Source organism: Cervus canadensis, chromosome 4 (genome assembly GCF_019320065.1).
Source record: "Cervus canadensis isolate Bull #8, Minnesota chromosome 4, ASM1932006v1, whole genome shotgun sequence".
Lineage (NCBI taxonomy): Eukaryota > Metazoa > Chordata > Mammalia > Artiodactyla > Cervidae > Cervus > Cervus canadensis.
Genome location: NC_057389.1, coordinates 84,422,727 through 84,444,413, shown reverse-complemented (window position 1 = coordinate 84,444,413; position 21,687 = coordinate 84,422,727). Strand labels below are relative to the sequence as shown.

The 21,687-nt window shown below is 37.4% G+C and overlaps 1 protein-coding gene across 2 annotated transcripts in view; it reads left to right on the top strand.

Annotated features, from left to right (window-relative positions):
* The window catches only part of FNIP1 (folliculin interacting protein 1), a 120,083-nt gene that overhangs the window by 92,815 nt on the left and 5,581 nt on the right, over window positions 1-21,687 (top strand). For both annotated transcript variants that reach the window (XM_043465979.1, XM_043465977.1), the window contains 5 exons: window positions 4,744-4,890; window positions 5,771-5,940; window positions 8,731-10,141; window positions 11,535-11,703; window positions 18,502-18,699. In XM_043465979.1, coding sequence (XP_043321914.1) covers window positions 4,744-4,890; window positions 5,771-5,940; window positions 8,731-10,141; window positions 11,535-11,703; window positions 18,502-18,699 — 2,095 coding nt within the window. The remainder of the gene's footprint in view (window positions 1-4,743; window positions 4,891-5,770; window positions 5,941-8,730; window positions 10,142-11,534; window positions 11,704-18,501; window positions 18,700-21,687) is intronic.

The window sequence follows — 21,687 nt, the reverse complement described above, 5'->3', positions numbered from 1 at the left end:
TGTCTGAGAAGCATGCTCAGCACATATGAGATGCACTAAAAACTGCAGTGCCTATAGCCGGCTTTGGTCAACAAAATGGACTCAGTTCTTCTCCATGACAACGCCCACCCCCACATTGCACAGCCAACACTTGAAAAGTTGAATGAACTGGACTATGAAGTTTTGCCTCATCTGCCATTTTCACCTGACCTCTCGCCAACTGACAACCACTTCTTCAAGCATCTCGACAACTTTTTGCAGAGAAAATGCTTCCACAACCAGCAGAAGGCAGAAAATGCTTTCCAAGTGTTCGTTGAATCCTGAAATGTGGATTTTTACACTATAGGAATAAACAAACTTAGTTCTCATTGGCAAAAATGTGTTGATTGCAATGGTTCCTGTTTTGATTAATAAAGATGTGTTTGAGCCTGGTTATAATTTAAAATTCACAGTCCAAAATCGCAGTTATGTTTGCACGAACCTAATGGTAGACAGTTATTCTGAAGAAACTTCTGAAAAATGAGTTAATCAGCCTGTTCATTTATTTAATCAAAAAGGACATTCACATGGTTAAGAAACAAAAATTATGTACTGACAGTTCTAATAATGAAAAGTAAATGAACCGTATCCTACTTCTCTTATTGCCATTCTTTTTCTGAAGAGCATCCTCTTTTAACTCTTAAGTGTTTCTTTTGTTATTTACCTCCATATTATTGAACAGTATACTTAATGCAGCTATTTCGTGATTTATCAATTGTAGGACATATTTATCTCCTGCCATGAATTCATACTTGATCTTTGTTCCTTTAGCCTTTCTGTGTGGTTTTAGCACTGTCTTTCAGCTTTGGTAAATTAGTTTCGCTGATAATTTATTTTCCTCTATTTTCTCTCTTGAGCTAATTTTGTTAGAAATTGACACTCCTGAATTGATCGTCTATATTTTTTTCTTTTGTATTTTTCTTCTCTTTTTCTGAATATATTATTTTCTCTTTCCTCTGGAGTCCTTTGTGTGCATGTTTCTGTCTTTGTGTCCCTCTCTCCTTGGAGGCTTTACCTGTGTATTAGTATCAAAATGTTGGTTGCCCATTAAGAATTGAGAGCAAGGAATCAAAATAAAGGTTGGGAGAACAGATTGGAGAACCTTACTTTAGAGCAGTGTTGTTCAACTTTTTTCATTTTCACTGCCTGAAGGAGCATATTTAAACATTTTTTTCCCCCATAATTGTTGCTTCTGCCATGAAATTTTAATACTACAAGATTTACTATATATGTATTTATGTACTATGAAAGATTCAAATATCAGGGAGGGTTTGGGGATGTCATTTCCCCGAGCAGGTCAGTTGCTGCCGCTGCTCTCCTATCTTTAGTTATTCTACAGGAAGATGGGGTAGAAGGTAGGGGTCATCAACCATTTATGGACCTTGAATTAGTCTGTCAGTTTATAGTCCTATATGACTCCTGACGTACTTTTGAAAAGTTAGACTCTCTTTGTGTCACTGGGGCAAATTAGCTTCTCTTTGTACATGTCCCCTATTATGAGCACCATAATCCATCATCTTTCTCTACCCTGCTACTTTAGTGAACATCTCTTGTGTTTTGTCTTCTAGAATCTTATTAGATCTATAATTTTAATTTTCACTAAAGTTCTATCTGTTGTAGTGATTCATTTGATTTTTAAATCATTAAGTAGTGTTCATTTGGGGCATAAGAACTGAAAGTGGATAAACATTTGTTTTCATTTTTTTATCCTATCTGGATATCCTTAATAGTCTTTTAAAAATAAGCATTATCACATGTCCCTCATTTATATTCTCCTCATAGTTTTCTCTATAAGATGCCTGTAGTTTTTTCCATTCATATATTTTTAAGTTCTCAGTAGTTATTTTGTACCCTACCAAGAATTCATTAATGTGACCTCTATTTGTCACTTTATGGTAAGATATCCTATTCATATTAGGTTGAGATTCAGTAAAACTTGAACAAGGAACAGAATTCTTTTTCTTTTGTGAATTTTGAAAGTGAAAGTGAAGTCATGTCCAACTCTTTGCGACCCCATGGACTGTAGCCTACCAGGCTCCTCTGTCCATGAGATTCTGTAGGCAAGAATACTGGAGTAGGTTGCCATTTCCTTCTCCAGGGGATCTTCCCGACCCAGGGATCATACCCAGGTCTCCCGCATTGCATGTAGACACTTCAACCTCTGAGCCACCAAGGAAGCCACCAGAATCCTAGTTATTTTAAATTATATTGAGGTAGGTATTGGAGCTTTGTGGAAATCTCAGAGAACCTTGTAGAGCCTTACTAATATATTAATAACCATTAGCCACCTGTGGCTATGTAAATTAATTTAATTACAACAAAATAAAATTTAAAATTCAATTCTACAGTTACATTGACCACATTTTAGTTATTCTGTAATCACATATGACTGGCTAGTGGCTACCATGTTGGATAGCACAGATAATATAACATACCCATTAGTGCTGAAAGTTCTGTTAGAGAGGACCATTTGAGAAAGTAGAAAGATACCATTCTGTGGTTTCTATGAGATTGACTAGTTTCTTAAGCCCCAACTTTGTGGGAGTTGCTTATCCTGGTGACTATATAGTACTTTACCAAACAGATATTAATGTAAAAAAAAAAAAAGAATTGCCATCTTAAAGGTATTCTTTAAAGCCTTTAGTAAAGAGTGCAGGTCACAAGACTAGCTATTATCTAAGTAAATGCAAGAGACAGCCAGTAAAGCACTATCTTAATTGTGTAGTAATCCTCTTTTGTGTGGATTCAAGAGAAAACTTCAGAAAATTGAGAGGCAGTCATAATATATACATTTATTCATAGTATCCTCATCCTCCCTCAGAATTTTACTGAGGAGTCTCAGCACAGGCAACAAAATGATGCTGATAACTATTGTTCTGAGTGGGTATTATCGGTAAGCTGTTACTCCATTTAAAATAATTTTCTATGTTTTTGATTATTTGCAATATATATGTAAGTATAGCTTATACCTTAGAAATGTAGAACTGGAAAGGGTCTAGAAATTATCTAGTCCTTTCCTTTCATTTTACAGGTAAGGGTAACTGATGCTTAAGGTAGGGGCAATAATTTATCCAAAGGCACACAATCTTTGCAGACAGAGCCAGTTCCAGGACCAAAACATTTTTTTTTTTTTTTAAATTTTTTTATTAGTTGGAGGCTAATTACTTCACAACATTTCAGTGGGTTTTGTCATACATTGATATGAATCAGCCATAGATTTACACTTATTCCCCATCCCGATCCCCCCTCCCACCTCCCTCTCCACTCGATTCCTCTGGGTCTTCCCAGTGTACCAGGCCCGAGCACTTGTCTCATGCATCCCACCTGGGCTGGTGATCTGTTTCACCATAGATAGTATACATGCTGTTCTTTTGAAACATCCCACCCTCACCTTCTCCCACAGAGTTCAAAAGTCTGTTCTGTATTTCTGTGTCTCTTTTTCTGTTTTGCATATAGGGTTATCGTTACCATCTTTCTAAATTCCATATATATGTGTTAGTATGCTGTAATGTTCTTTATCTTTCTGGCTTACTTCACTCTGTATAAGGGGCTCCAGTTTCATCCATCTCATTAGGACTGGTTCAAATGAATTCTTTTTGACGGCTGAGTAATATTCCATGGTGTATATGTACCACAGCTTCCTTATCCATTCATCTGCTGATGGGCATCTAGGTTGCTTCCATGTCCTGGCTATTATAAACAGTGCTGCGATGAACATTGGGGTGCACGTGTCTCTTTCAGATCTGGTTTCCTCAGTGTGTATGCCCAGAAGTGGGATTGCTGGGTCATATGGCAGTTCTATTTCCAGTTTTTTAAGGAATCTCCACACTGTTCTCCATAGCGGCTGTACTAGTTTGCATTCCCACCAACAGTGTAAGAGGGTTCCCTTTTCTCCACACCCTCTCCAGCATTTATTGCTTGTAGACTTTTGGATAGCAGCCATCCTGACTGGCGTGTAATGGTACCTCATTGTGGTTTTGATTTGCATTTCTCTAATAATGAGTGATGTTGAGCATCTTTTCATGTGTTTGTTAGCCATCTGTATGTCTTCTTTGGAGAAATGTCTGTTTAGTTCTCTGGCCCATTTTTTGATTGGGTCATTTATTTTTCTGGAATTGAGCTGCAGGAGTTGCTTGTATATTTTTGAGATTAATCCTTTGTCTGTTTCTTCATTTGCTATTATTTTCTCCCAATCTGACGGCTGTCTTTTCACCTTACTTATAGTTTCCTTTGTAGTAGTGCAAAAGCTTTTAAGTTTCATTAGACCCAATTTGTTTAGTGTTGCTTTTATTTCCAATATTCTGGGAGGTGGGTCATAGAGGATCTTGCTGTGATTTATGTCGGAGAGTGTTTTGCCTATGTTCTCCTCTAGGAGTTTTATAGTTTCTGGTCTTACATTTAGAATCTAACCCTAACCTTATCTTTGACAAAGGAGGCAAGGATATACAATGGAAAAAAGACAACCTCTTTAACAAGTGGTGCTGGGAAAACTGGTCAACCACTTGCAAAAGAATGAAACTAGAACACTTTCTAACACCAGGACCAAAACATTTTGAGTTCCTGTTCCCCCTTTCCCTTGGTACTATGCTGAGGACAAAGAAGGAAAGACTTGATTCATTCATTACCTCTTTTCCAAAGCTTTTAATAACCTATGTGGGAGCCAGCAACATTAAGAGTATGTAATTCTGGGAACTGAGTTTTATAATGTGTTTTCCTCTTTTTTAGAACAACAATTTGTAATCTTTATACAATGCCACGAATTGGAGAGCCTGTCTGGCTTACAATGATGTCGGGGACTCCAGAAAAGAACCAGCTTTGCCATCGATTCATGAAGGAGTTCACTTTTCTAATGGAAAATGCTTCAAAAAATCAGTATGGCCCTCGCTCCCTCCCATCTTCCCTTTCTTCCATCTATCCATCCATCCAAGCTATCTTAACTGTCTTAGCTGTTATTTATAATAATTAGATATCTAGATTGTGATCAAGTTCAGTTACAAAAATGAAAGAGTTAATCATTGCCTTTGGAAATTTTCATATTATTAATGAGCAAGACAGAATTATATAAGGTAATTAATATAATGAAAAGATATGGAAGAAGGCCAAAGAAGCTTATGAATGAGAAACAGTGAAAATGTCTTTGTGTATTAAATTAAAACTCCTGACATTTTACGGAACTGTGTGAGGCTTCTCATTTTTCATAATTATATCTACATGTGCAGTTTCATTCTATAGAAAATAACTTAACAAATATATAGATAAGTGCCAGAATTCCAATAATAATGTTTTTAGTTTGGTACTTTATCATATTGCTTTCTTCTAATCATTTATCAAATTCTTAGACTCTAGATGAGTAATTTAAATGTTTATATTCTCTAAACAAAGTTTTCTTAATACTTTGTTTCCTTTTCCTTTTCAGTAATTGGGAAATGTATAGACCTACTGGTTGATTCATAAACACTGAAAAGAATCCATAGTTTTTCAAATAAAATGGCATTTTTGTTTTTTAATTATGAGTCAAAATAGCTCCTTTTGAATGCTATCTTTATTTTGAGGATTTTTCTTTTTTAACTAGTACAACAAAAAAATTTATTAACTTTTGTTTTCATCTTGGTGATATACCTGCCCTTTCCTCTATTCCTTCCTTTTTTATGATGATTGGCCATATACCCTCTCTGTTTTATTCTGTCACTGCTTTTTGCTTGAGGTTTTCTGAAAGCATATTAGAATCTGATAGGATGCATTTTGTTTTCAGATTCTTGCCAGCACTCATTACTGCAGTTCTGACCAATCATCTTGCCTGGGTTCCAACAGTCATGCCAAATGGACAACCACCTATAAAAATATTTTTAGAAAAACATTCCTCTCAGAGTGTAGACATGTTGGCGAAGACTCATCCATACAATCCACTCTGGGCACAACTGGGTGTGTATTCTGAAAGCCTTTACGTGATGTGTTAGACGTCTGTGTAACTGTCTGGAGTCACTATTTCATAGCAAAAGTAAATAGAGAAAAATTAAGTGCTCTCTTTTCCCTTTCCTTTCTAAAGCACTTCTTCCTTGTTTCATGACTGCTAAATTGTCTCATCCCCATCTTTAGTATCGTTCCTTATGGATACAGACCTGCAACTGCAACAAAAGGAGCAGAATTTACTACTAACTTTGGGGGCTTCTGGATTTTTTGTATTCAGTTACCTTGCCTAGAAAGAATGAAGGAACAGAGTTACCTGTGATTTCTAGAATAAATCTGGTTAGCTGAGAAGCAGTCATCGAGTTTTCCATTGTACCATGTTTGTTTCTTTTGTTGAGTAAATTTTGAAAATGTTTCCCTTAGTGCTGTGCACCCCACTAAATAAATGGGTGACAGGAGAGAGGGTTTAATTGATGAGTTGACAGTCATTAGGAAGGCAGTATAGCCTGGAGCTTAAATTTAAGCATAGGCTGGGGAGTCAGGCATACCATGTTTGAATCACAGTTTCCCTGTTTATAAAGTAGGGATAATAAATAGTACAGGGAATGGTTTAGTGGTTAGCATTCTGTGCTTTCACTGCCTCGGTCTGGGTTCAGTCCCTAGTTGGGGAACTGAGATCCCACAAGATGCATGGAGTGGCCAAAAATATATAAAATAAATAGTACATACTTTATAATGTGAAAAGTTAATGAGATAACATGAGTATAGTATTTAGGACAGTGGTCGGTAAATATATGTAGTTGGTGTTATTCCTGCTGTTACTCTGTTGCTATTTGGTGATGGTGGAAGAACATAGTGAGAACATTTTGGTGACCTGGTAGAAACTTTAAATCCTCTTAGTTGTTAGGGTGAGTGAGCTTGCCAGGCAGATTGTCATGTGGCTTATTAATTCATATAACCAGTCAACTTCCCTCCCTCCCTCACTCCCACTCTATTTCTTCCCTCCCTCCCTCCCTTTCCTTTTTTCTACAAAATTAAGGAATGATTGGCATACAACAAACACATGTATAAAGTATACAGTTTTGTAAGTTTTGATATATATGTCAAAATATGTATGAAACCATCACCAAAATCATAATGGTGAACATACTCATCATTACAAGTTTTCCTCATGGCCCTTGTAATCGCTTCCTCCCTACTCTGCCTGTTCACTGTCCCTTATACTCAGGCAACCATTCGTCTGCTTTCTATCACTGTAGATTAGTTTGCATTTTCTAGAATTTTATATAAGTGGAATCATACACTAAGTGTTTTTCTTTGCTCTGAATTCTTTCATTCAACATAATTATTTTGAGATTCACCTATATTACATGTATTACTAGTTCATTCTTTTTAAATGCTAAGTAGTATTTCATTGTATGAATATTTAATATACCTTTTTCCAAATCAAGTAGTTCAGTAGTTTTTTTTTTATTTTGAACATTTCAAATCTGTTTTCAGTTTCACAGTCGTTTATTGAATGCACAATATATCTAAGGCTTGGTACAAAGAGCATTGGAGGATATAAAGATGAGTGTCTTCAAGAAATGACAGTCATACTGTAGGTAAAATGTATATAGACAATGAGGGTAATTCAGATAGGAGCTATAAGAAATTAAAAGTCTAGTGGGAGTTCAATTACAGAAGCTTACTTTTGTCCAAGGGAAGATGCTTGGGTGGAAAACTTTGGGCTGACAGAGATTCAGAGGGACGTGGAAGTACATAACATGAGTGAAGGGGTCTCGGTGCTAAATGTGCTGAGCGTATTCAGGGGTCTGGTTTAAGTAATCCACTTTAACTTGGACTTTGGATGAATAAAGATGAGAAAAGGTAATTATCAGAAGATAAACCTGGAAAAGTAAAGTGGAACCAGTCATGAAAGACTCACCATGCCAAAGCAGTTTGAATTTATTTGCTTGTTAGTGAAAACCTTGGGAGTAGTTTGAACAGTGGCATCGTGGTGCTAGAGCCAGTGTCTTAGCTAGAGGAGAAAATGTATCATGTTAATACAGTCTATAGCATATTATTTGAGACCTGTTTATGTTTATGGAATTCTTGTAAAGTAAAAATAGAGGTTTTTCAAAAGTTGAATTAAATTCCACTCCCCCCTTTTTAAATGTAATAGCTGTTCATGTATAGTATGAATACAGAGGTGAAAATGAATCATAAAGCTGAACATATTGCCCTTTTGGGTCTATTGTGAGTATCCAGCTCTCTGGGGAATGGAATGGAAAGGAAAATGGACTTTTCAAAACACGGAAGTTAATGTGAGGTCCTGAGTAGGACAGCAACAGTTGAGGTTCAGGAATATAATTTGAATCAAGGAAAGTTAATCATGTGATGTGACTATTTCAGCTCTGCTCATTTTCATTTCTACTGCCTTCCTGTCCTTGGTCCCCAGCAAATGTGCTTTGGCACATGAGTACTTTAGTCAGTACTTGTCCACCCAGATGTTGTACTCTGCGAGGGGACTAGCATGGAGCATGTTCTTGGTAAATGTGACTTTCACAACTGACTGTTTGCTTGTGGTTTCAGCACCACAGCAGCTGCTTCAGGAGGAAGCTAGAAAGCTCCTCCATTCACCTCTCTCTTTGGTTAAGATCATTCATCTCATCCTACTCCTGAACACTCACTCACCTCTGAAGGAGCCAAAAGTAAAACCTGACCTACCCCTCATACAATGAGAGTAGGTTTCTGTTAATTGAAAATAGGCTGCTTAGCTGTATAAATAGAGGATATGCCCATTAACTGATTTTTCTATTTCAGGAGACTTATATGGCGCTATTGGCTCTCCTGTACGGTTAGCAAGGACTGTGGTAGTTGGCAAACGACAAGACATGGTCCAGAGGCTGCTTTATTTTCTTACTTATTTCATAAGATGCTCTGAACTTCAAGAAACCCATCTTTTAGAAAATGGAGAAGATGAAGCCATTGTTATGCCAGGCACAGTAATTACTACCACTTTGGAGAAAGGGGAAATCGAAGAATCTGAGTATGTGCTGATCACAATGCATAGAAACAAAAGCAGTTTGCTCTTTAAGGAGTCAGAAGAGACAAGGACTCCTAATTGTAACTGTAAATATTGCAGTCGTCCACTCCTTGGGCAACATACAGAGAATGTTTCACGACAAGAGAGAGAAGATATTCAGAACAGCTCTAAGGAGCTGCTTGGAATTTCAAATGAGTGCCAAATGATTTCTCCCGACTGCCAAGAAGAAAATGCTCCTGGTGTTAAACAGTACAGAGATAAGTCAAGAACTTGCCTTGATACTAAGTTAGAAACAGTTGTTTGCACAGGATCTGCTCCAGTAGACAGATGTGCATTGTCAAAGTCAGGCCTAGACCCAGCAGAGGAAACATGGCAGAATGAGGAGTTGCTAGATTCAGGTAGTCATACAGGTAAAGTGTTGAGATCTGCAGGAATGGTTGTGGAAAAAAAACCTCCAGATAAGCTTGTGACAGCTGCATTTTCTTGTGAGGCAACCCAGACAAAGGTTACTTTCTTGATTGGGGATTCTATGTCACCTGACTCAGATACTGAACTCAGGAGTCAGGCAGTAGTGGATCAGATTACCAGGCATCACACCAAATCACCACAAGAGGAAAGAGGGGCTGTTGATCAGCATCAAGAAAGTAAACAAACAACTAAATCTGAAGAGTCTGATATACCGAACACAGTATCTGGAGAACCCTGTGAACTTCCTTGCTGGAATCATTCAGACCTAGAAAGCATGAGTTTATTTGATGAATATTTTAATGATGATTCAATTGAAACCAGGACTATTGATGATATTCCACTTAAAACAAGTACAGACAGTAAACAACACTGCTGTATGTTAGAGTTTTCAAAAAGATTGTGTACAAATAATAGCAAACCAAACAATGAATTTTGCAAATGTGTAGGAACAGTTCACCAAGATTCATGTAAAACCTGTTTTCCTCAACAAGACCAAAGAGATACACTCTCCATTCTTGTCCCCCATGGGGATAAAGAGAGTTCAGAGAAAAAAATTGCTGTGGGAGCTGAATGGGACATTCCAAGAAATGAAAGTTCAGATAGTGCCCTTGGGGACAGTGAAAGTGAAGATACAGGTCAAGATGTGGCCAGACAAGGAAACAGTTATTATGGAGGAGAGCAGGAGGATTGGGCAGAAGAAGATGAGATACCTTTTCCTGGGTGAGTATGCAGTTTTAACCTTTCATAGAACTGATAAAAATATGTACCATTCTTTTTTTTTTTCCCCCCACAGAGTATCATAATTCTTTTATTGCAATAAAAAACACAAACATGAGAGCTACTCTCTTAACAAAAATTATAAATGCACAACACAGTATTGTTAACTGTGGCCAGTCTTGCACAGTAAATCTCAAGGACGTATTCTTCTTGTATACTGATGTGACCTTTGCTTGAGTCTGGGGAAGACAGTAAAGATACTGGCCCACTTCTGAAAGGTGGTTCAGACTGTATCAGGCAGGCTCTCCTCTGCCTCTTTCCCTTTGTGGATGAAAGATAAGAGTGGAAGGTTCATACAGCAGGGAGAGACATTTGTAACATTAGAATGATGACCATTTTTATATGAGCTGCTGTTAACTAATCTTAGGAGATTTTATAATTATTATTTGGTCCTCCTTATATTCAACAAGTGACAATTTATTGCAGTCTTCAAATGCATGTAGATTTTTTTCCATTTATTTTTATTAGTTGGAGGCTAATTACTTTACAATATTGTAGTGGTTTTTGCCATACATTGACATGCATCAGCCATGAATTTACATGTGTACCGTTCCTTTGTTTAACTGGTCTCTGAAAGTTGGTAGTAGCTAATATAAAAGAAGAGATCATTGTTCTGGACAAATTTTCTTTGATTATGATGTGCTTTTACAAGAAGGATTAAAGGCTGAGACTCATAGGTACTGTGGAAAAGCTTTGTGAAGACATTAGAGAAAAGTTATGTTGGTGTATGGGAGATTCCTTACTGTCTAGGAGTTTTCAAGCCGTTTAGGATAGAATTATGCTCCTCAGAACCTGTGCTGAGCCTGGCAACTCCAGAGAGGTGATCACTGAGAGAAGGTAGGAGATAGCTGTTAGAAATTAGTTTGGAAATAAGAGGAAAGCATGGAACATAAACTCTCAGTCAAGAACACAGGGAAGAGAGTCATACCTGAGAAATGTTACATACCAAGCTTTGGGTTTAATGAATTATTTATACTTTGTTTTAGGTGATGGTTTCTGTAATTTGATTGTATTAAGGGTGTGTTACATATACACAAGGGCTAGCCTTCCTAAAGTCTGTTGTGAAAGATTCATGCTCATCTCATTATAGTTGTCCATCAAACTCTTTTTGGATACGAAGGAGTGTTTTGTGTTCTCATTGAGCCCTTAAGCCAGTGTGTTTTTTTGGTTTGCTTTTAGGCCATTTTTTATTTTAGGATGATTTTAGTTTTAGTATATTTTATAGAGAATGATGGTACTGGAAATGTGGATTAGTAGAGTCCAAATTTTTTTTGTATGTTTTTAAAATATATTTATTACTGAATAGATATGCCTTCTTTTGGAACTTTTCTCCCAGGTCGAAGTTAATTGAAGTGAGTGCTGTTCAGCCCAACATCGCCAACTTTGGGAGATCCTTGCTAGGTGGCTATTGCTCTTCTTACGTCCCTGACTTTGTTCTTCAAGGAATTGGGAATGATGAGAGGCTCCGTCAGTGTCTGGTGTCAGATTTGTCTCATGCGGTGCAGGTGAGTGACCTTCACTGCTCTTAATTTCAGACAAACTGTTAACCAGTAGAACCCAGAGTTGCCTTGTTTTGGTCACACTTCAGTGTATAATTGGAGAAGGAAATGGCAACCCACTCCAGTATTCTTGCCTGGAAAATTCCATGGACAGAGGAGCCTGGTGGTCGCAAAGAGCTGAACACGACTGAACACACACAGATGCACACACAGTGTGTAACACAATTTTCCTCTAAATCCATCACTTTATATGTAGTTACCTGTATGTTTTGTACCTGTCATCATGAAAATAAGTGAAAGGAATCTGTCAAATTGGAAATCTGAAAATACAGAAAATACTATGTGTATTCTTAGGTGTTCATCACCAAGTTATTTATAACATCAAAATATTGCAGATGCATAAATGTGAATGAAATTAATTTTCATTTCTGGCATATAGTATTACAGTTGATTTTTCTATATATTGCTCTTGTATCCTGATGCTTTGCTGAGCTCTTTTATTAGTTTTCATAGTTCTTTGCGTGACTTCTTTGAGATTTTCTACATATAGCTTCATGTTGCCGGCTTCCTTTCCAGTCTGGGTGCCTCTCTTCTCCCTCGCCTGATAGTATAGCCGAGAGCGTTTAGTGCAGCGTTGCACTGACGTGCTGATAGTAGACATCTCTGTCTTGTTCTTTTTCTTAGGGAAAAGACATCAAGTGTTTAATTGTTAAGCATAATAATGTTAGCTGTTGGATTCTTACACCATGCTCTTTTATCAGCTGGATGAAGTTCTATTCCTATTGTTTTGAGTTTTCTGTGCCCTACCCCCTTAAATCATGACCTAGTGTGGGGTTTTGTCAAATACTTTTTGTGAATCTATTGAAATGATCATGTGGGTTTTTCTGTTAATGTGATAGATTACACTGATTGATTTTTAGATGTTAATCCAATCTTTGTATTCCTAGGGGGGAGAAAAATCCCATTTGGTCATGGTATATAAAACTCATTTAGTTGACTTTGTGTGTGGTATAAGATAGTGGTCCGGTTTCATTCTTTTGCAGTATGGCTGTTCAGTTTCTTAAGCACCATTTATTGAAGAAACTATTCTTGGGTCCTTAGTCAAATTAATTGAACATATATACATGGGTTTATTTCTGTGTTCTTTAGTCTCATTGCTCAAATTTAAAAAACAACTTTTCTTTCTTTTATTGTTATAAGTAATATTGATACTGTTGCTGCATTTTATGAATTTAAGGTTATTTCTTTCGGCTAGATTCCCAGAGATGAAGATATTGAGCAATTTTTAAATTTAGAACTATTTTCATGTTCTTGTTTCATGTTTGGTAGTTTCTTCTCCAAAGACAATGCTAGTTTGAACAGCAGTTTGTAATGTCCCTAAAACCTGTTCCGTTTAAAATATTGGGGTTCTCTCTCTTAAAAAAAAAAAGATAAATGAAGAAAACTGACTAGTTTTGAGGAAAGTATTTGTATCCAGCCTCAAATACTTCCCGGTCACAAAATAGGAAATGTATTCTCAGTTAAGAATATGTTCCTATTGGGTATAGGCTGTTTTTTTCCCAGAAGTTGATGGTTAAGGAAAGGACTGAAATTGACTAACTTGAAATTTTATCAGATTAGGATATTGCTTATGATAATCCATTGAGTGAAAAGAAGCAGCTTCAGAATAAATCACTGGTACTGCCCCCTTGTTTCTTTAACAACTCCTAAAATGAATTTATACTGTTACATAGTGGAAATGACAGATAGATTCAGGGGGTTAGATCTGATAGACAGAGCACCTAAGGAACTGTGTAACACTGTATAGGAGTCAGTGATCAAAACCATTCCCATGAAGAAGAAATGCAAAAAGGTAAAGTGGCTGTCTGAGGAGGCCTTACAAATAGCTGAGGAAAGAAGAGAAGCAAAAGGCAAAGGAGAGGAGGAAAGATATATCCATCTGAATGCAGAGTTTCCAAAGAATAGCAAGGAGAGATAAGAAAGCCTTCCTAAGTAAGTGATCAATGCAAATAGAGGAAAACAATAAAATGGGCAAGATGAGAGATCTCTTCAAAAAATTGATAGCAAGGGAACATTTCATGCGGAGATGGGCACAATAAAGGACAGAAATGGTATGGACCTAACAGATGCAGAAGATATTAAGAAGAGGTGGCAAGAACTGTGCAAAAAAGATCTTAATCACTCAGCTAACCATGATGGTGTGATCACTCACCTAGAGCCAGGCATCCTGGAGTGTGAAGTCAGGTGGTCCTTAGGAAGCATCACCATGAACAAAGCTAGTGGAGGTGATGGAATTTCAGCTGAGCTGTATGAAATCCTAAAAGATGATGCTGTTAAAGTGCTGCACTCAATGTACCAGCAAATTTGTAAAACTCTGCAGTGGCCACAGAACTGGAAAAGGTTAGTTTTCATTCCAGTCCCCAAGAAGAGAAAGTGCAAGTCACTCAGTCATGTTCGACTCTTTGCGACCCCACTGACTGTATAGTCCTTGGAATTCCCCCAGCCAGAATACTGGAGTGGGTAGCCTTTCTCTTCTTCCCAATCCAGGGATCAAACCCAGGTCTCCTGCATTGCAGCGGATTCTTTACCAGTTGAGCAACTAGGGAAGCCCATCCCAAAGAAAGGCAGTGACAAAGAATGTTTAAATTACCACACAATTGCACTCATCTCACATGCTAGCAAAGTAATGCTCAAAATTCTCCAGGCTAGGCTTCAACAATATGTGAACTGAGAACTTCCAGATGTTCAAACTGGATTTAGAAAAGGCAGAGGAACCAGAGATCAAATTGCTACCATCCATTGGATAATAGAAAAAGCAAGAAAATTCAGAAAATCATCTGCTTCATTGACTTTGCTGAAGCCTTTGACCGTGTGGATCATAATAAACTGTGGAAAATTCTTAAAGAGATGAGAATACCAGACCACCTGACCTGCCTCCTGTGAAACCCGTATACTGGTCAAAGAGCAGCAGTTAGAACTGGACATGGAGCAGCGGACAGGTTCCAAGTTGAGAAAGGAGTATGTCAAGGCTGCATACTGTCACCCTGCTTGTTTAACTGTAAGCAGAGTACATCATACGAATTGCCAGGCTGGATGAAACACAAGCTAGAATCAGGATTGCTGGGAGAAATACCAATAACCTCAGATACGCAGATGACACCACCCTTAATGGCAGAAAGTGAAGAGGAACTAAAGAGCTTCTTGATGAAAGTGAAAGAGGAGAGTGAAAAAACTGGCTTTATTAAAACTCAGCATTCAGAAAACTAAGCTTATGGCATCTGGTCCCATCACTTCATGGCAAATAGATGGGGAAACATTGGAAACTGTGACAGTCTTTATTTTTATTTTCTTGGACTCCAAACTCACTGCAGATGGTGACTGCAGCCATGAAATTAAAAGACAGTTGCTCCTTTTAAGAAAAGTGATGACAAACCTAGACAGCATATTAAAAAGCAGAGACATTACTTTGTCAACAAAGGTCCGTCTGGTCAAGGCTATGGTTTTTCCAGTAGTCATTTATGGATGTGAGAGTTGGACCATAAAGAAAGCTGAGCACTAAAGAATTGATGCTTTTGAACTGTGGTGTTGGAGAAGACTCTTGAGAGTCCCTTGGACTGCAAGGAGATCAAACCAGTCTATCCTAAAGGAAATCCCGAATATTCAACGGAGGAACTGATGCTGAAGCTGAAACTCCAGTACTTTGGCCACCTGATGTGAAGAGCTGACTCATTATAAAAGACCATGATGCTGGGAAAGTTTGAAAGCAGCAGGAGAAGCAGATGACAGGGGATGAATTGGTTGGATAGCATCACCATGAGTTTGAGCAAGCTATAGGAGTTGGTGATGGACAAGGAAGCCTGGCGTGCTACAGTCTGTGGGGTAGCAGAGTCGGACACGACTAAGTGACTGAACTGAATTGTAAGTGAGTTTGATTTGAATCAGTTCTAGTCTCAGACTTGGGGTTTAGGCCCTTCTTTCTTGGGAAACTGGGCTTCCCTGATGGCTCAGAGGATAAAGAATCTGCCTGCAATTTGGGAGACTCGGGTTCGATCCTGGGGTCAGGATGATGCATGGCAACCCATTCCAGTATTCTTGCCTGGAGAATTCCATGGACAGAGGAGCCTGTAGAGCCCATGGGGTTGCAAAGAGTTGGACATGACTGAGAAACTAACACTTCTTGGGAAACTACTGATGTGGGCTCATTTTCCTTTATCTTACCAAAAAAAAAATAGCTTTAAAAATCTTAGCCATGTGACTTTTGATTGAGGAGCTATAAAGTGAATTTCTAAAGAAGTTTTTAAGCCTTTAAAAAAGAGATATGTTTATTTCATAGCAGTTTCCTCATTACCTGTTTAGGCATTTCCTTGTGAGGCTAGTAGATGGATTTCCATTGTGATTCTCATCTCCTGAAGATGCCCTCTGCTTTTGCAAGACATATCCTCCTTTAACCGGAGAAGGCGATGGCAACCCACTCCAGTACTCTTGCCTGGAAAATCCCATGGACGGAGGAGCCTGGTAGGCTGTAGTCCATGAGGTTGCGAAGAGTCGGACACGACTGAGCGACTTCACTTTCACTTCTCACTTTCATGCATTGGAGAAGGAAATGGCAACCCATTCCAGTGTCCTTGCCTGGAGAATCCCAGGGATGGGGGAGCCTGGTGGGCTGCCGTCTATGGGGTCGTACAGAGTCGGACACGACTGAAGCGACTTAGCAGCAGCATCCTCCTTTCACAGCTTGTTTTCCACTTTAATTATTTAATCCTATCTCCCACCGTATTTTTCTTTTATAAGAACAAAAGTAGTTACATTAAATATATATTCACTCTTCTCTTGTTTCTTAAAAATGTAAGATTTACTTTTCCTCTTTAGATGTATATACCATTTTCAAAATTATGTTTCAGTATTGAAGTTGATGAAAAGTATTATATCCTTGGTAAGAGTTGAATAAGAAATATTTAACTACCATTTATAAAAACAAATATAGAATTTACAGTTTCATGGGAAGTCTTCACAGTGTTAGCTTTCCAGCGTCCTTCTTGCATTCTCTTGTTCCCCACTTTTCAGTGTCATTTTCCACAAATTTGGTTACATGCATCTACTTCTCTTTTTGAGTCTTTTCATGGTATTCCCCTTTACGGAATTATCTATAATCCTCTTCCATCTTTCATTAGGAATGCTATTCATGCTTCAGTGTCATATCCTTGTGTTCCTTCTCCTGTGTAACTTCCAGTCATACAGAACCCACTGTTGCCCTCCTCTGATACCCCATCACTTGGTGACTGTTTAATTCGTTACACAAGTATTTTCATAGCTCTGTATGTATTTCTTTTTAGCTCCCTCATAGGACTGTGAGTGCCCTTCTCTTTGTTTCCTTAGCATCAAGCAAAGAACTTTATTCTGGACCAGGAGATATCCCTGGGGGGTTGCCAAACTTGGGTTTTTCCAGGAGTAAACTTGTTACATTCTTGCTATGAAATTTTAGTAACAGTGAAAATTATAAAGGAGAAAGGCCATTGGGTTTAAGTATTTCAGATTGTAGTTTATATTTCAGTCTTATTGCTAATATGTTAATTCATATGGCCAGTGGTGAAGAAAGCCTAATCTTTCTGAATACGAAAAGATGTATTGAGTATCTCTTATTTATGGTGGTACTGTGTACTTAATTCTTTGTGGGTAAACCATGGGAACCCAAGGGCACAGGCATATGCCTGTGGTTCTTTTATCCATATATATGAGCTAAAAATATTTTTTCTCTCTGTTTCTTAAATTATTAAAATATCATTTAGATGAATGCTTCTGATAGAAATTTAAGCAGTATAAAGATATACAAAGCCAAAAGTGAAAATTCTGTATACTCTTAATATTTCGTACTTCTTCACAGGAAACTTTATAATAGAGAGTTTGATTTGAGTATTTTCTTTTTTCTATACATTTTCATTTAGATAAAGATCTGAATTTTTAAGAACATAACTGGGATATAGTGTGCATACATGTGCACATGCTCAGTCATGTCTGACTCTTTGCAACTCCGTTGTAGCCCAGCAGGCTCCTCTGTCCATGGAATTTTCCAGGCAGGAATGCTGGAGTGGGTTGCCATTTCCTCTTCCAGGGGATCTTCCCGACCCAGGGATTAAACCCACATCTCTTGTGTCTCCTGCCTTGCTTGGCAGGTGGATTCCTTACTACTGTACTACCTGGGAAGCTGCATGTAGTGACTTTTCTCCCCCCATTTAACCACGTATCCTGAGAGACTTGTTATAGTATGTGTTGATTTGTCTCCTTTTCAACTGCTGTATCTATACTCTGGATATATAAAAACCTAGTACACATAGTCAGGAAGAGATAATCAAGGGATAGCCTTGGAGGTGCTCAAACAAATTAATGCCTGACTGGATGGGATAGTTAGCACAGAACCTTATCATTGACCTTTCATGTGAATTTATTTCCTTCCTATTTTTAAAACATTCAGCTCTTTCAAAGTAAAAATGCTTTCTTTCAGTTGCCTGGCACATAGTTGGCAGTAAATTTGTTGAATAAATGACCAAAATACTTTTTAAAATTCAATTTCTGGATTAAAGGATACAAAGTTCTGGTAATGAATCTATTATGATTTCTATAAGATATCTCAGGGTATTTGTTATTTAGCTGCTTTCTTCACCGTCAAGGATTCTTTGGCAGTAACTCTCAGAAGTTTCATATTCCTTTGTTTTGTTTTTGTCTGGTATCTCTTCCTTGCCCATCCCATTAACATTATCTTTGGAAACTTTTCTTTTTTTAAGATGATTTCTTTTTCTTTTTTTCCAGCATCCAGTATTGGATGAACCAATAGCAGAAGCTGTCTGTATTATAGCAGATATGGATAAATGGACTGTTCAAGTGGCCAGTAGCCAGAGACGAATGACAGATAATAAACTGGGAAAGGAAGTGTTGGTTTCCAGTCTTGTTTCCAATCTGCTTCATTCCACTCTTCAGCTTTATAAACATAACCTGTCTCCAAATTTTGTAAGTATGTGTAAGGCTTGAATTACTATTGGCACTGTGATAACTAACTTAATCCTATTGTCATTCATGTGCCTACATTGAATACTACTGTTATCTTCATTATTATTTTCCTGAAAGAAGGTGTTATGGACTCAATGTTTGTGTTCCTCTAAAATCAATATGTGAAGCCTGCAATGGGATACTTTTGAGAAGTAATTAGGATTAGATTAGGTTATGAGAGTGGGACTCTCTATGAGATCAGTGGCCTTATAAGAAGAGGAAGAGAGAGATTCCACTTGCTCTACCATGTGAGGACACAGGGAGAAGGGAGCCATCTGCCAGCCAGGAAGAGAGTTCTCACCAAAACTCAGCCATGCTGGCACCCTGATCTCAGACTCCCAGTTTCCAGAACTGTGAGAAAATAATTTTCTGTTATTTAGGCCATTGAGTCTGTGGTACTTTGTTGTTGCAACTCAATTTAAGACAGAAAGGAATATGTACGTGTACTTGTCTATATAGTCTATATGATTTCTGCAGTACCTGGCTTAGTATTATGTGAAGTAATGACATGTAACAAGCCCTAAGCTCTGTGCAGAATGCCAGTGCATTGTGTATCCTCATTTTCATATTAGGACTTTGGATGATCATTTTTAAAAAAATTTTTAAATTAAGTATTTATTTATTTATTTGGCTGTGCCAAGTCTTAGTTGCAATATTTGGGATTTAGTTCCCTGACCAGGGATTGAACCCAGGGTCCCTGCACTGGCAGTGTGGAGTTTTAGCCACTGAACCACCAAGGAGGTCCCTGGATGATCCTTTTTTATAACACTGGTAACCTTTTTCTGAAGATGCCATTTCCAAGATTTCAAGATTCTTTCCTTTTTTGGTTAGGAGAACTGTAATACAGCATAGTGAAAAACCTTTGTAGATCAACATGACAAAAGCTATATATGACAGACCCAAGATGGCATTATAGTCAGTGATTAAAGACTAATGAAAGTTTTATCCTTAAGAACAGGGAGAAGATGTGGTTGTTCACCTTCACCAGTTTTATTCAACATAGTATTGGAAAGTCATAACCAGAGCAGTTAGGCAAGAAAAGAAGCAAAAGGTATCCAAATTGGAAAAAAAGAAATAAAACTATCTCTGCAGATATGATCTTATACGTAGGAAACTTAAGATTCCACCAAAAAACCCTGATAGAGTTAATAAATGAATTTAGCAAAGATGCAAGATGAATCAGCATGCAAATATAGTTGCATTTACGTATGCTAGGAATGAAGTCTTGAAGAAGAAATTAAGAAGGCAATTGCAGTAGCATTAAAAGAATAAGTTACTTAGGAATATATTTCACCAAGGAGGCAAAAGACTTCTCCATTGAAAACTACAAAACATCTCTGGTAGAAATTAAAGACATAAATAAATGAAAGTCATTTCACATTGTTTGGAAGACTTAGTATTATTAAGGTGATAGCACTAAGAATGAAGCTGGGGGACTCACTACTTCTAATTTTAAAACTTTACACAAAGGGACAGTAATCAAAACAGTGTGGTAGTATCATAAGGACAGACATATAGACCAATTGATTATAGTATCCCCCAAATAAACCCTATATGGTCAATTGGTTTTTTTTTTTTTTTTTGGTCAATTGGTTTTTGACAAGGAAACCAAGACTATTCAAAGGAGAAAGGAGTCTTTGCAGCAAATCCTACTGAGAAAACTGGATGTGTACATGTCCCTGGAGATGGGAAAGGCTAACCACTCCAGTATTCCGGCCTAGAGAAAACTGGATATCCACATGCAAAAGAATGAAGTTGAACTGTTACTTTACACCATTAACAAAAATGACCTTTAACTTAAATCTAAACTTAAACCTAAAGTTTAAAAAAAAACACCTATATTTAAATATTAAACCATAAAACTCTTCAAAGAAAATATAGGGGATAATCTTCATGATACTGGATTTAGCAGTGATTCCTTGGACCTGGCATCAAAAGGACAGACAGTAAAGGAAAAATAGATAAATTGTGATTTCATCAAGCTAAAAAACTTTTGTGTATCAGCAGAGGAAAAAGACAACTGACAGGACAGGGGAAAATGTTTACTAATCATGCATCTGAAAAGAGATTGATATCCAGAATATATAGAGAACTCCTACAACTCAGCAAAGAAACAACTCAAAAAATAGTCAATAGACCTGAGTAGACACTTCTCTAAAGAAGTTACACAAATAGCCAATAAACACATGAGAAGATATTCAACATCCATTAGTTATTAGGAAAGTGAAAATCAAAACTACATTGAAATACCATTTCACACCCATAGGATGGTTTTGATCAAACAAACCCCCAAAAGAACAAATATTGAATACAGAGAAATCAGAACCCTTATGCATTGCTGGTGGGAATGTAAAATGGTGTAGCTGCTGTGGAAACAGTTTGGCAATTCCTCAAAAAGTTTAACATTGTATTGTCATGTGGTCCAGCAGGTCTGCTTCTATGTTTATAATCAAAATAACTGAAAGCGGGGACTGAACAGTTGTTCCCTATTTTTCACAGCAGTATTACTTGCAATAGACAATATTGGAAACAACTCATGTACATCAGTAAATGATGTGTAATACATAGAATGGAATATTTCAGCTATAAAGAGGAAGAAAATTCTGATACATGATACAGCAGGGTTGGAACGTTACGCTAAGTGAAATAAGCAAAATACAAAAAGACAGATATTGTGTGGTCCCAGTTACATAAGGTGTCTGGAATAGGCATGTTCATAGAAACAGAATAGAGAGGGAGGTTACTGGGAGTCGGGGGAAGGAGGGCATAAAGGGTTATTGTGTACTGGATGTAGAGTTTCTGTTTGGGATAATGAAAAAAGTTCTGGAAATGGATAGTGATGACGGTGTACAACATTGTGAATATACTTAATAATATTGAATTGTGTGCCTAACAGTAGGTAATATGGTAAATTGTGTGTGTGTATGAATCCTATTATTAACATATGTT